The following is a 14,165-nucleotide window of genomic DNA, read 5'->3' as shown; positions in this document are numbered from 1 at the left end:
TTTTGCGGTCTGCAACCCCATGGTGTATGGGATGAAACTTATAAAAATTTCAGAGCCTCAAGACATTTAACGTTTAATGCTTTTAAGTGAGGAACCCAAGTAAGCCTACAATCAAATATCAATCCTAAAAATCTAGCTTCACTTACACATGGGATCTGTTGACCTCAGATCTATATATCTAGGTCTGGATGTACTCCCCGAATACGACAGAAATGGACAACAACAGTTTTGCTTGTTGAAAACCTAAATCTATTCATATTGGCCCAATGAATAATTTTGTTGAGTTGTAGTTTTCTCTCAACCATCGCCATTCTAGTTCCAGAAAATGATATGGAGAGATCATCTACAAGGAGAGTGTTGGGGAATATCCCATTAATGGCTCATTCAAATAGGGTTACACTTAGCACACTACCCTGAGTAACTCCTTCTTCCTGACATTTCCTTTCTGACAGGGTTTCATCTACTGTAACTTACAAAAATATATATGAAATAAATGATTGAATGAACAATGGTAGTTCTCCTCTCAATCCCATATTATGAATGGTTTTAAATATACCATATCTCCATGCAGTCTCATATGCCTTTTCAAGATGCAAAAAGACTGTTACACGGTGCTGTTTGGAAGCAAAGGCTTTACATATAGAGGACTCAAGTCGTACTAATACATCAGTCGCTTAGAGCATTTTTCTAAATCCACACTGGATAGGTGATAAAAAACACTGCACTAGACTTGCATTGACTCTCTTTTCCATGACCTTACATAAACAATATGTAAATGCAATTGGTTGATAGCTTGCTGCTAAAAACTTATCCTTACCAGGTTTTCAAAATGCTAAAATAGTGGCTAGTTCCCAAATACTTTGATAACTATGATCATGCCATATTCTGTTAATAATGCTTAAAATAAATACAGTAACTTGGTATTAACAGGTACATTTTTAATCATTGCATATGGAATTCCATCGGATCCACGGGCTCTATCATTACAAGTACTGTAGCACGTGCCACCAACCTTTCAGTAAAAGGAGAATTGAAAGATTCTTACTTACCTGTTGCAAAATTTAAAATTTTGTTCTTCAATACTACTATACTGGTGACCAGGAGCTGCTTCACACTTGCATGATACATTGTAGAAATGAACAGCCAGGCCAATGCTAACCTCAGATGCTCCAGTCACATACTGACTATTCACATTCGACACTGTCAACACTGGTGGTGGATTGGGGGTAAATTTACCTGCTATCTTTTTTACTTCCCTCCATACAGAAGATGGTGGTGTTCTACTGTTGACTGAGGAAATAAAAGATATCCAAGAAAGGCGCCTAGCTTCTTTCATTGCACGGTGGAATTGTGCTCTACATTTCTTGTATATAATTAATTTCTCATAAGTAGGGCGTCTGTGCAATCAAGTTGTGGCTCTGCGCACGACAGTTAGTTCTGAAGAGCACCAGGGGAATGGTCGTCGTTTGAATAACCCTGTGGTTTTGGGAATCAAATTGATTCCTGCTGTATGGAGAGTCTATGGCATAATTCAACACTTTCAAACTGTTCTGCATTCCCTTTATTTTGCTTAGCTCACAAAATCTATCCCAGTCTGCCTTGTCAATGTTCCATCTCTGTAAAGGTAGATTATTGTAAGTGTTTATAATGATTGGTGCAATATCAATAGTACTGTATGTCAATCATCTAATGTTCTCCAATCGAAATCGAGAAGGCAGTTAGAGCTTGCAATTGAAAGGTCAATGCCTGACAAGTTACCTGTCTGATCATGAAAGTGTGTGGGCTCTCCCGTGTTAAGGAGTCCCACATCTTCATTTTCCACCATTGATAATATAATATTGCCGCTCGTGTTTGCTAAAACATTGCCCCATAAAGTATGTCTACCACTCAAATCTCCAAGTAAAAGAAAAGGTTGAGGGAGTTGTTGAAATACCTCTACTAAATTATCATACAAAATTTTATCATTTGGAGGTAAGTACAGAGAGCAAATTGCATATTTTCTCCCTATATCAATTTGTACAACCACTACCTGCAGAGGTGTATGAATAGAAAAAGATATTTGGGGAACATCTCGACGAATGTATATGAGACTTCCACCAAGGCTCCCTGCTTGTTGATCATATGGTGTTCTATAACTAACATACTCTCGAGGACAAGGAGTATTAGCATCAAACTTGTTCTCCTGTAGACATAAAATTATGGGGAATGCTCATGTATTAGGAGCTTAAGTTCTTTATAATTGGCCCCTGAACCCTGACAATTCCATTGCAAAATGGAGGAAAAAACTATGGTTTATTATCTGGAAGACATCTTGGATGAGGTCTTCCCAATGGCAGTTTCTAATTTAACAATATTTCCTGTAGGCTTCTTAAGTGAGGATCTTGATACGTTAGGTTTCACATTTGCCTTTTCAATGTTCTTTTTACCTAACTCTTGAGGGGGATGGTGGACCTCAACTCAAATTTTTGATTGATTTTAGTAGCTTCCTTGTTGATCTGAGATAGCATCAGACAAAACATCATATCATTTGATGTTATAACTTTGTTTTCAATGGAAGGGGGTGAGAGAGATGGTGGTCTCTCTTTTCTGATTAACAGGTGGTGATTTGTCAGGTTTTGGTGATTTTCCCATAACAGGTTCACCTGGCAACTCCGTTTTATGTGAAACCTCCCTTAAATCAGGCAAAGATATAGCCTGAGAGAGGTTAGTATTATCCTTTGTAATGGGAGACAAAGGTTTAATAGAGGTGGGCAAAGCCTTAGGAGGTGAAATTTTTGCCGCTTGTCCTATAATGCAGCATGTTATAAGAAGGTGTATTTCTTGTTTGGAAACTACTAGCATTAATAGGTGTGTTGGATGCCTCCTGTCAAATCTTTCCTCCTGATTTCAATGCTTTTGTATAGCTTGTTGATTTACTCAATAGACTCTTAGCATGCCCCACACTTATATGTTTGATACTGGATTTATTGAGAGCAGCCTCTTCTAACTTACTTGCTGACAGCTCCTATCAGTAGATTTATGATTCGAATTGCAGTTTAAACAATTATCCTGTAGTATACATTCTCCATGGTAAACCTTGGAACAAGTACTACACATTTTTTCATTCTTGTAAACTTTAGAATGATGGCCAAATCTAAAGCAATTAAAACATTGCAGTGGCTTCTGCTTAACAGGTCGAACTTTAATCCGTTCATTTTCTATGGCAATGTGGAAAGGTACATTAGCATCCTGGAAAATAAGGATAATCATTGATGTTCCAGGGGCTGTATGCACTTTTCATACAGTTAAAGGACACATGACCAGTATCTCTTCTTCCGTAAGCTATTGAAAATAGTTACTCCCTTTCTAAAACTAAAGTTTAGATAGGGGTTTGACATCCAGCTTTATATCATCATTATCTGTGTTTAAATTGGACAATATAACAGATTGTGTCTGTGATTTGGCATTTATGAGGAAACTGTTCTTTCCAAATCGAGATATTTCTTTTGAAAAACTTTGCATAGCTTAAAATTATTTTCTGTACGTACTTTAGACTAAGCAATAAGCCACATTGGTGGTTTTGGCTTTCTTTAGGGATGCATAACTACATTTACATATGTATCAATCCAGTCTGCAGGTTTGTATATGTACAAATACTTAGGTACCCCCAGGCAATAGTCCCTCTGTCTCATCATCACACAGAGCTGGCATTTCAGAGCTTGATGTTTGACTTGTACTTGGAACAAGGTCACTTTCGTTCCGTTTGATATGTAGCATATGAAGCATCCTTGGTGCATGTAATAATTTACAGGCCCATCATGCCATGAAGTGGTGCTGTAAATATCTCCATACCTATGAAGTCCTGACCATCTTTTAGACTTTGACTCTAGAGACTCCCACTTTCCTTGGCTGATGGTATCTGAGGACTTACAAGTCTTTCCACATTTCAGTACACATTCATATGACATCTTGCTGACAATATCTATTTGAAATGTCTTGAGTATTACACTAATTCAGTCTTGATCCTCTTTTAATAGTATGGAGGTAAGGAAGCAGAACCACACACATTGACCTGAAACAAAAGAAAACTCTCTTACCGGGGTGAATTTGAATATGAAAAACAGGTCAAATCAATAAAATAACACCAGAAATGAATTCCCCATGCCAAAAAAAACCCTAAAAAACATATTTTGTACACCACTCTAAGACAAACCAGGAAAAAGTTAGTTTTTTGAACTGGCGACGGCGGACATTTTGAATTCAGGGCTCTCAAAAGTTATGCCCACACTTTTGACAGGGCATGGGGGGCTAAATTTCTTTTTTATCCCTCCAAAAAGTCAAATCCAATGAGAAAAGTACCTCCGCTCTCAGTGGTCACGGAACTTATGAAATGACCCAAGTATAACATTGTTTGGCTAGAAAACACCAACCACCATTTGAGTCTATCAAAGAGGTGCTTTGTAAGGGTGACTTTACCTTGCACAAAGAGTGTAGCCCCTTTTTCGGGGCATACTCTAAGGAGTTTGAAGGGTTAAAAAACTTAAAGGGTATCAAGAGGTATCTTTAACCAAGAAGTGGGATGCTCAAGTTGGAACTAATCAATTGGGGGATTTTTTCTGGCTAGTACCAAATACCCTTCGAGTTACCGAGTTTATTACCCATCAGACCATGTTCGAACTAGCGTCGTCGGTGGCCTCTTTGGAAGTGGGGGCTAAAGGGGATTCTAAGATGGTATTTATCTTCATAATATTCTTGAAGTAACGATCATACAAAGATGTGTCGTGTGTTATTCAATGACAGAAGATTGAATGGTGGTTGAGGGTTTGTTGTCATGAAGGTACGCTGGTGAGAAGTGGATCGATGGTTTCTTTCTGGGACAGAGTGTATGATGTCACTCAAAGCAGACGACTTTCCACTACTGAGGGCTGTGGCAAGTTCAAATGAGCCTGAACTTGTGAGGTCACCCCTATACTCACTGAATCCGAGACTTGCACGTTGATACATTAGTCCTAAAGAAGAGGAGACAATGTTTCTTTGGTATTTATGTCATATTGGTTTCCCTGTTCTAGCCTAACACAGGAAAGTCCTTGGAAGCCCCACAGTACTTAAAACCCCAAAAATCCCAGAATTACTCCTCATACAAGGGAATGCAGAAAATGATTTCTAGAAATAATTCCCATGCATATTCCAGGGAATAACTGTAAACTAAACAATAATTAAACAATCTGAGACCATATCCGATCGTTACAGGATCAACAGGGAAACTGAAAACTATATTTCCCAAGGCAACAACCTGGGCTCCCAACCACTTACGGTGGAGGGCTCTGTTCCTTGTTAAGGGCACGTAGTGGTTGAAACAAAAAATTGGAATATGTTTTTTAATTTTCAAAATTATACTGGTACTAGAGAAGAAAAAATATGATCGTCAAATGAGATCCATAGAAATAAACAAACATTTCTGCCTTATATAAAAAAAAAAATTCTGTATGTTACATGCGCTGAAATTTTTACTGAATTTCAGTCCTTCTTATGTGAGATTGATTATTTCCTTCCTAGGAATCTTAATTTTGAGTAAATGGCTTTAAAAGCTTTCATCGGGTATTCATAAACTATAACAGTGTAGTAGGAAGTGTGGAAGTACTTTTCTTGGGTAAAAAAGTAAATAAATCTCATAATAATCAGATTAAATTAAAACTGTAAGCTCTTTCTGGTTTGAGAAACCTGAATTTTCTTATCTTAAATAGAGAATAAGGTACTAAAAGTAACTATTTATTAATTAATTTCTATGTATACAATAGACAATTTTTTGTTGTTAATCATATGTCATAACTTTCAACACCACATAGACCACCATTCATTATTAAGTTTCTGCTACACATTTATTTTTTTTTCAAGAAAGCTATAACTTCAAGTCCTTGGTTATGCTTCTATTTTTTCAACAACTTACATTTTGTATTACACTATGATTGTTTAAAAAAAAAAATTTTTGGTTTGGAAGGATACACTACAGGAGACTTTAAGGCATTATTTTTTAAAGTCAATTGCACACTAGGAGTTAGCAGCATCACAAACATATTTCTTTACACCAATCAAAATCTTTTTCTAAGATGCAAAATTCTATTAAAAATTATTATATGTTACCTTGTATTAATCTCTGGATTGTCTTTCAATCAACTCAATTGTACATACTTTAACGATTTCTCTTACTTTGCATTCACATCTTCCTAAACTATACTATTTGCCACATATTACTAGATATGCAATTAATTTTAAATTCTAATGTAAATGTTTTTAGCTTTTAGAGATACCACAAGTCTCATATCTAGGGTTATCTTTTACATAGTTTGTTTACTTTCAATTTCTTATATTGTACACCTTATTTGTTTTTCTTTGCTAATTCTCTTATATTGCTTATATTTTACTTCTCTTGGGCTGCTTTTCTTACTGCGGCTGTGACCTTGCAACAAGGGCGGTGGGGCCTGTGAGTTTGCAAGTAGTAATAGTAGTAGTAGTAGTAGTAGTAGTAGTAGTAGTAGTAACAATTATAATTCCTTCAATACGGTATATTTGAATGAAAGGGAATAATAGTGAGCTTAAAAGAATAAGTGCATATCTACAAAGAGTGCTATAATTATCACAACTCTACATAGGAAATCCCTTCATAAGACACAATAACATTTACCATACAAAGTCTATCTGCTAAGCTTAATTCCTAAATCTTTACAATCGAGAGTGAGGTAGCAGGTCTAGGGCCCAAAGCTGTGAAACTGCTGAACACTCCACCCCTAGGTACCTTAATACCCTTTTATCTGGAACAGAAAAAAGTGGAAAAACATAATTAGGAAAAACATAAAATAAATAGAAATTGGCTGAATTTAAACTTATTAAATTGAAATACCTCAAAGCTATTAATTTCATTTCAATAATATAAAAAAAAATAAGCTTTAGGTTTTTCATCAAAACTTCTCAAATTATTTTTTCAGGAAGATAATCAACATCATATGTACCACCACCAACCCTAAAAATACTTGAACATACTTAAAGTAAAGTGTCTATAGAAACATTTCCTATGTGTAAGCAACTAAGCACACACGATCCTATTCTTTCTATAATAATCTTCATATAACAATACTGTAATATTGTTAATATTGATTATTTCTAAATCTTTCATCACAAAAGTATTTTCAGTGTTCACCCATTATATCTTAATGAAAGTTTTGTACCCAGTAGAAGAAACTTAAGAGAAATTAAAATTTTAAAAAACAATATTTGTAACCTTATGACTAATCCAACTAACCTAAAAAGTTTCACATAGATTAACATGATTTTATATTCAAAATCTTAAAAAGATTTACCATTCCAATACTTACCAAATTTCACTGTGCTATACATTTGGCATTGGAAATTTGGTTAAAAAACTCAAAATTAAATGACCAGTAGTGGGTTTGTATGACTAGCCCTCCTTTTATATACCTAGCAAGATACAGTACTTAAATAATAAAATCGCTTAGAGGCTGTTATCCTGAAAACTTATTCTCGATTTGTCACCACTAGTGTGGAGGAGGATGGGATTCAATGAATTAGTGGGTAATTATTGAAATAATATCTCCTGTTTGAAACATTGTTTATTTCAATACCTGATATTCATTGTGCTTGTTCTATCATTGTCCAGAAGGTAGGTAATGGCTCACATTAGGGAAAGTCATAGAAATACTCTCTGATGTGAGAGATAAATCGCAAAAATACTCTGTAAGACACTTACTCTTGATTCAGCCATCAGATAACGTGGGGCTGGAAGAGGTCTTGTAACTTCTCTAATTACACAAAAACTCAAAAAATTTGTAAAGTTGATGACTCTCTTTACATTAAAAGTATTATCCCACTAAAATGGACTACCTCCACCAAGAGCCAAATGAGGGATCATTAAAAGAAATTCACTAAAGAAGTCGAGATACTATTAAACCCAGCAACCCTGGTCGTCAGAAATTGGTTAGTGTTTGGTACTTAGTTGATCAAGGAATCAAATACCAGACGCTGGCCAATGGATAGGTACTGTATTACATGGGGTAAAGGGAAGACGGGTGAGAACTACTTCTTATGGATACAGTCTAATAAAAATGGGACTTAGAAATGTACCTTAGCAGCATCATTGTTTAATTTTCAAGTAAGGGGAAGGAAGGAAAAAAGCAGTAGAGCCAGTCATTCACCTTTCGTCCTTAAGTACCAATCCTCTCAATTCATAGCAGAACACGTTCCCGCCAACTCTTCCCCCGTTACTAAAAACAGAGGGTATGTCTCGGATGAGTCATCTCCCACAGGAGTTTCCCCTTGCGTTTGAAAACCCAAGGGTCCAGGACAAGCAAGGTCCTGCGGTTAGAAGGCAGAAAGAGCAGGAGGAACATTGGACCTACCCCTCGGAAATGGCAGGTTCATAGAAAAAAACCACCATAAAGGAAGCAGATTGATGCCTCAACTATTTTGGCAGTAACTGGGTATGGCTGGCAGACCCTAGGAGGAACAGACGCTTACCCAACAGAATCCTGAACCGGGCCCTTATAGGCAAGTGAGCCACACCCAAGAAGAGCACCCAAAGTTTGCCTCCCCAGGGGGTTCTAGGTACCCTCTGAACAACCCTTATGTAAGGCTGCCTCCTCTTCAGGGTATAGATCATCCTTTGGCCTAAAGTCTTCTACTTGGTTGAGAGACTGTTCCAACAAAATGCCCATATCAAAACCCCTCCATTCCCAATCTTATGGATTTGACCAATGCGGTCTCGGAGTTTCTTGTTTAGTGAGTACTCTCAGGAGCTCGAAATCTTAGCAAATCCTTGCATCCACATTGAAAGGAGAAAAAGTGCACTAACTCTCAAAACTGCTACTAATGCAAATATTAGGGTCCCAGGCTCTGTCCCAAAAGGTACAATATTCACTATGATAGTGACACCAAACAAGACACCACTTGGGGTTGGCCAGGTTTTTGCACTTCACCTGGTTATGGCTTACTTTGATTTCACTCGTCTGTTATATAAAAAGAATCATGATGAAAACTCTTGATATTCATTAGTTTCCCCAAAGGGAATAAACCTGGGCTAGGAAACCCACCTTCTCCATCTCCATAACCATACTACAACTCGACTCCTTATCAAAGGAAATTGAGACTACAAGTTGGTCATCTCGATTAGATAATTTATTTATCTCTTGAAGGTTAACCATTTCCACTATCTGGCAAGTGGGTAGATTTTCCCTTTAGACTAGATGAAGGGTAGAGAAAGATGCCTTGGCTGAGGTTGCTAGATAATTCCTTTCCCCTAAATACCTTAGAATAGTTGAATCCCACAGTTTTAGGAAAGACGTTGGGTATGAAAAAAAAAATCCATGCAAGTACCTAGAAATTGAAAGACTAAGAGTAGGCCAACTTCATCAGGCGAACCATTTCCATTATTTACCCAATGAGTAGTCAAAATCTTCCAATTAATTAAAGGATATATAGAGAGAGGGGGCCTTAAAAGAGGCTGGGATATACTGCTTCTACTAATGAGTAATCAAAACCCCCAAGCTTAAAAGAGCATTTGGGTAAGAAAAGATAAATTGTATGGCCCCACCATAACTCCAAAATCGAATAACATTCCACCCCTGTGGTATCCATTTCTAAAGACTGGATATGGGAGAAGGCTCAATCACAGGGGGAATTACTTCCTCCTAGCGTGAAACAATATCTATCTTTGGGAGAGAGGATGCCACTCCACACAATGTTGTTAGCAAATTCACTAAAAGAATAAGTTATGCATTAATACAGAATTATAGAATAATGAATATTTGTGGGATACTCCTTTGCTAATCCTTTTTATCCATTCATATGATTATGGATTACATTTACTAGCCTTGGCAGGAAAGTACGGTACTTAAAAATCACAGAGCAATCTACCTCCAAAAATTTTCAAGAACAATATGATTTTTTCAATAATTGAAATTTAAGCGATATAATTTTCAAATGCAAAGTTCGACTGAAATGAGAAAGCCCCTTCTCTCACAGCTGACCCTATCTTGATTCTCACTTTTATCTTTGGCACAGAGTTGATGACAAAAATAGGTTATCAAATGTTCACTTTAGAGTTAGGGATTAGAAGATCCCTTCTATGGTTGTTAAGATGATATTTTATGCAAACTGCTTTACGAATAAGCAAATATTGGCAAAGTGAGTCCTCATTCAGTGTGTGTTCAACAAAATTTACACAATACATCATAGCAAGATTTCTATTTAGGGATTCGGCAACCATACGTCTACATTCCTGAGAGTATTATCATCCAAATATACAACAAGCTTCTTGTCTAGGATAATCCATATATTACTCATATTTAGTATGAAAAGTAATGGTTTAAATTATTATTATTAAAAGGAAGAGATTAGCCAGCCCAATGAGTCAAACTCGACTCTTACAGAGCTGGCCAAAGTAATGGGACGAGAACACGACCCTGAGGAGTTCCAGATATTACATTTCTAAGGTCACTATGGAGTCAACCAACAACTACTCTTTGCAAATCATTAATTAAAAATTCATTAATGATACCAAGAAAAGACTTATATATTCCCAACTGTTTAATTTTGAAAATTAAAGCCTCATAATTAACACAGTCAGAGGCAGTACTAAAATCCGGGCTAACCATATCAACTTCCTGACCAATTCCAAAGGATATCTGTACAGCATTGGAATTTGTACAGGTCTTTGCCCAAAAAAAAAAAAAAAAAAAAAAAAAAAGTGGTACAGATGAAATAACTACTTAAGACGTTTTGCTAAAAGACACCCAAAAACTTTTATTTGGGGATAGGGGATTTATGGAAATTGGCCGATAATCAGCAGGAATAGAGCTACCACAAACATGTTTACCTAATGGAGTAACATTACCAATTCCCCAAGTGCAAAAAAAAAATAAAAAAATAAAAAAAAAAAATAAAAAAAAAAATAAAAAAAAGCAGCCTTGGGAGGATTTATTTTTGTTTTATCTTTAACTATTTTTCGCTGTTTTCCAAATCCTTGAGAGAGAGAGAGAGAGAGAGAGAGAGAGAGAGAGAGAGAGAGAGAGAGAGAGAGAGAGAGTTACAAGGATTTTGGATGTCTCAGAGGCTTTAAGTCAATCCGCGGAGACTCCATTTGCTCTTTGGTAGACCGATTTAGTTTGAACATTTAGAGAGTTCTTATAACCTTGTCTAACTTATTCTTGAACTCGTTTACCGTGTTACTGTTTACTACATCCACTGGAAGTCTATTTCAAGTATTTGCTATTTTGCACGTAAAGAAATTGCCGTATTGATTGGTGTTGTATCTTTTCAATTCAAGTTTGTATCCATTACCTTAGGACTGATTTGTACTAAGAGTGAATAGATTGTTGTAATCTACATTTGTTATTCCTTCAAGAATTTTGAGTGTCTCTATTATCTATCCCCTTATTCGTCGAGTTTGTACATCAAATAAGTACAAACGTTTCAATGATCCTCCGTCTATATCCAAATTGCTTGCCTTATTTGCCTTATTTGCCTTATTTTTTGTTTGGGTTCCCCCAGGTCCCTCAGTGTGAGGCACCTCGTATATCCACCAGAGAGTTGCTGATACATCTTCCAGTGTATTTTGCATCTTCCAGTCTTGGATGGTCTGGGATGCATCTTAGGTATTTATCGAGCTGATTTTTAAATGCATCTACGCTCACTCCTGATATGTTTCTTAGATGAGCTGGCAGCACATTAAATAGTCGCTGCATTATCGATGCTGGTGCGTTGTGGATTAATGTCCTGTGCGCCTTTCTCAGTTTACCTGGAATGCTTTTTGGCACTATTAATCTACCTCGGCTTGCTCTTTCTGATACTTTAAGCTCCATGATGTTTTCAGCAATTCCTTCTATTTGCTTCCATGCTTGTATTATCATGTAGCGTTCTCTTCTCCTTTCTAGACTGTATAGTTTTAAAAATTGCAGTCTTTCCCAGTAGTCAAGGTCCTTAACTTCTTCTATTCTAGCAGTATAGGACCTTTGTACACTCTCTATTTGCGCAATATCCTTTTGGTAGTGTGGGTACCATATCACATTGCAGTACTCGAGTGTACTACGCACATAAGTTTTGTAAAGCATAATCATGTGTTCAGCTTTTCTTGTTTTAAAGTGTCTGAATAACATTCCCATTTTTGCTTTACATTTAGCCAACAGTGTTGCTATTTGGTCGTTGCATAACATATTCCTATTTAAAATTACACCAAGGTCTTTAATTGCTTCCTTGTTTGTGATTGTCTCATTATTAGGTCCCTTGTATGCATACACCATTCCTTCTCTGTTTCCATAATTTATTGATTCAAATTTATCGGAGTTAAATACCATCCTATTTATCTCCGCCCATTCATATATTTTGTTTAGATCTCTTTGTAGTGAGTTCCTATCTTCATCACAAGTAATTTCTCTACTTATTCTTGTGTCATCGGCGAAACTTCTCACTACGGAGTTTTCAACATCACAGTCTATGTCTGAGATCATAATAACAAATAGCAGTGCAGCTAATACCGTACCTTGGGGCACACCAGATATTACCTGGGCTTCATCTGATTTCTCGTCATTTGCAACCACTATCTGTTTTCTGTTTTGCAGGAATTCTTTTACCCATTTTCCTATCTTTCCCACAATATTATGCTTTCTCATTTTTTTCTCCAATATGTTATGGTCTACCTTGTCAAAGGCTTTTGCAAAATCTAGATAGATCACATCTGTGTCTTTTTCATATATCATATTATTGTATATGTTTTCATAGTGAGCTATCAGTTGGGTCTGTGTACTTTTTCCAGGTACGAAACCGTGTTGACCCATATTAAACAAATTATTTTTGACCAAATGGTTCATTATTTTCTTTTTTATTACCCTCTCATACACTTTCATAATATGTGATGTTAGACTAACAGGTCTATAATTGCTTGCCTCTAGTCTTGATCCACTTTTGAAGATAGGGGTTATATAAGCTAATTTATGTTTAACATATATCTCGCTCATATCTATACTCTGTCTTAGCAGTATTGCAAGTGGCTTCGCGATAGTGTTTGCAGTTTTTTTTAACAAAATCGCTGGAACTCCATCTGGTCCGGCTGCCGATCCATTTTTAATTTCGTTTATAGCCGTGACAATATCTGCTTCATTAATATCTATATCCGTTAGATATTCAACATTTTCTTCTCTCATTTCTGTTTCATTATTCTCATTCGCAATTCTTGGCGTGAACTCACTCTTATATTTTTCTGCTAATATGTTGCATATTTCCTTTTTTTCATTCGTTAGCCGTCCTTCAATTCTTAGAGGGCCTATTTCTATTCTCCTTTTATTCATCTTTTTTGCATAGGAGTAAAGTACTTTGGGGTTTCTTTTTATATTTTTAAGTGTCCTTTCTTCTAAGTCCCTTTTTTCATTTTCTTTCGACTGTATAATCTTTTGTTCTGCATTTTCTATCTTACATTTTATTTCCCTCATTTTCCACACATTTTTTTCTTTTGCAAGATTTTTCTTCCACTTTTTAATTTTCTGAAATAAGATCCTTCTGTCTCTTGGTATGCACGTCTTTTGTTTATTGTTTTTTTTCGGTACATATTTTTCAACAATTTTCTCCAGTATTTTGTACAGTATATCCGTATTTACCTGTATATTATCACTTATAAATACATTTTTCCATTCTTTATCCAGTTCTTCATTTATTTCTGACCATTTTATATTCTTACTGTAAAAGTTATATTTTCCATATCCTTCCCAAAGTTTTGTGTTTTTATTAATTCTGTGATCACTTGCTTTGGAATGAACTATCAATTCTATGACATTGTGGTCTGAAATTCCCGTGTTATACACTATTATTTCTTTAACATAATTCACCTCATTCACAAATACTAGATCTAGGACATTTTCCTTTCTTGTTGGAATGTGGTTTATTTGTTAAATATTATGTTCTAATAGCATATCTTGAAGCTTTTCAAATTGCCTCTTATCTTCTGCGCTACTATTACTATCTTTTTTATATGTATACATACAACCACTTTCTTCTATCCGTTCTTTCCAATCCACGAAAGGAAAGTTAAAATCTCCGGATAGGAGTATATTCCAGTCTTTATGGTTTCTACATATACCATCTATTTTTTCTATTATTATATCAAACTCCTTAGTGTTTGGGGGTCT

At 35.9% G+C, this 14,165-nt stretch overlaps 2 protein-coding genes across 3 annotated transcripts in view; both read right to left on the bottom strand.

Moving 5' to 3' along the window:
- Positions 1 to 6,790, bottom strand: part of LOC137651206 (uncharacterized MFS-type transporter YhjX-like) — a 184,715-nt gene extending 177,925 nt beyond the window's left edge. Inside the window, exon 1 of the mRNA XM_068384393.1 lies at positions 6,662 to 6,790. The gene's annotated coding sequence lies outside the window, so the exon portion shown is untranslated. The remainder of the gene's footprint in view (positions 1 to 6,661) is intronic.
- LOC137651194 (peroxisomal leader peptide-processing protease) overlaps positions 5,989 to 14,165 on the bottom strand; it is a 318,149-nt gene continuing 309,972 nt past the window's right edge. For both annotated transcript variants that reach the window (XM_068384358.1, XM_068384350.1), the window contains exon 9: positions 5,989 to 6,788. In XM_068384358.1, the coding sequence (XP_068240459.1) occupies positions 6,700 to 6,788 (89 nt within the window). In that variant the 3' untranslated portion in view covers positions 5,989 to 6,699. The remainder of the gene's footprint in view (positions 6,789 to 14,165) is intronic.

The sequence above is a fragment of the Palaemon carinicauda genome, chromosome 1 (genome assembly GCF_036898095.1).
Source record: "Palaemon carinicauda isolate YSFRI2023 chromosome 1, ASM3689809v2, whole genome shotgun sequence".
NCBI classification, from domain to species: Eukaryota; Metazoa; Arthropoda; class Malacostraca; order Decapoda; family Palaemonidae; genus Palaemon; species Palaemon carinicauda.
The sequence above is the reverse complement of the archived record's forward strand: the minus strand, read 5'-3'. Positions and strand labels throughout refer to the sequence as shown.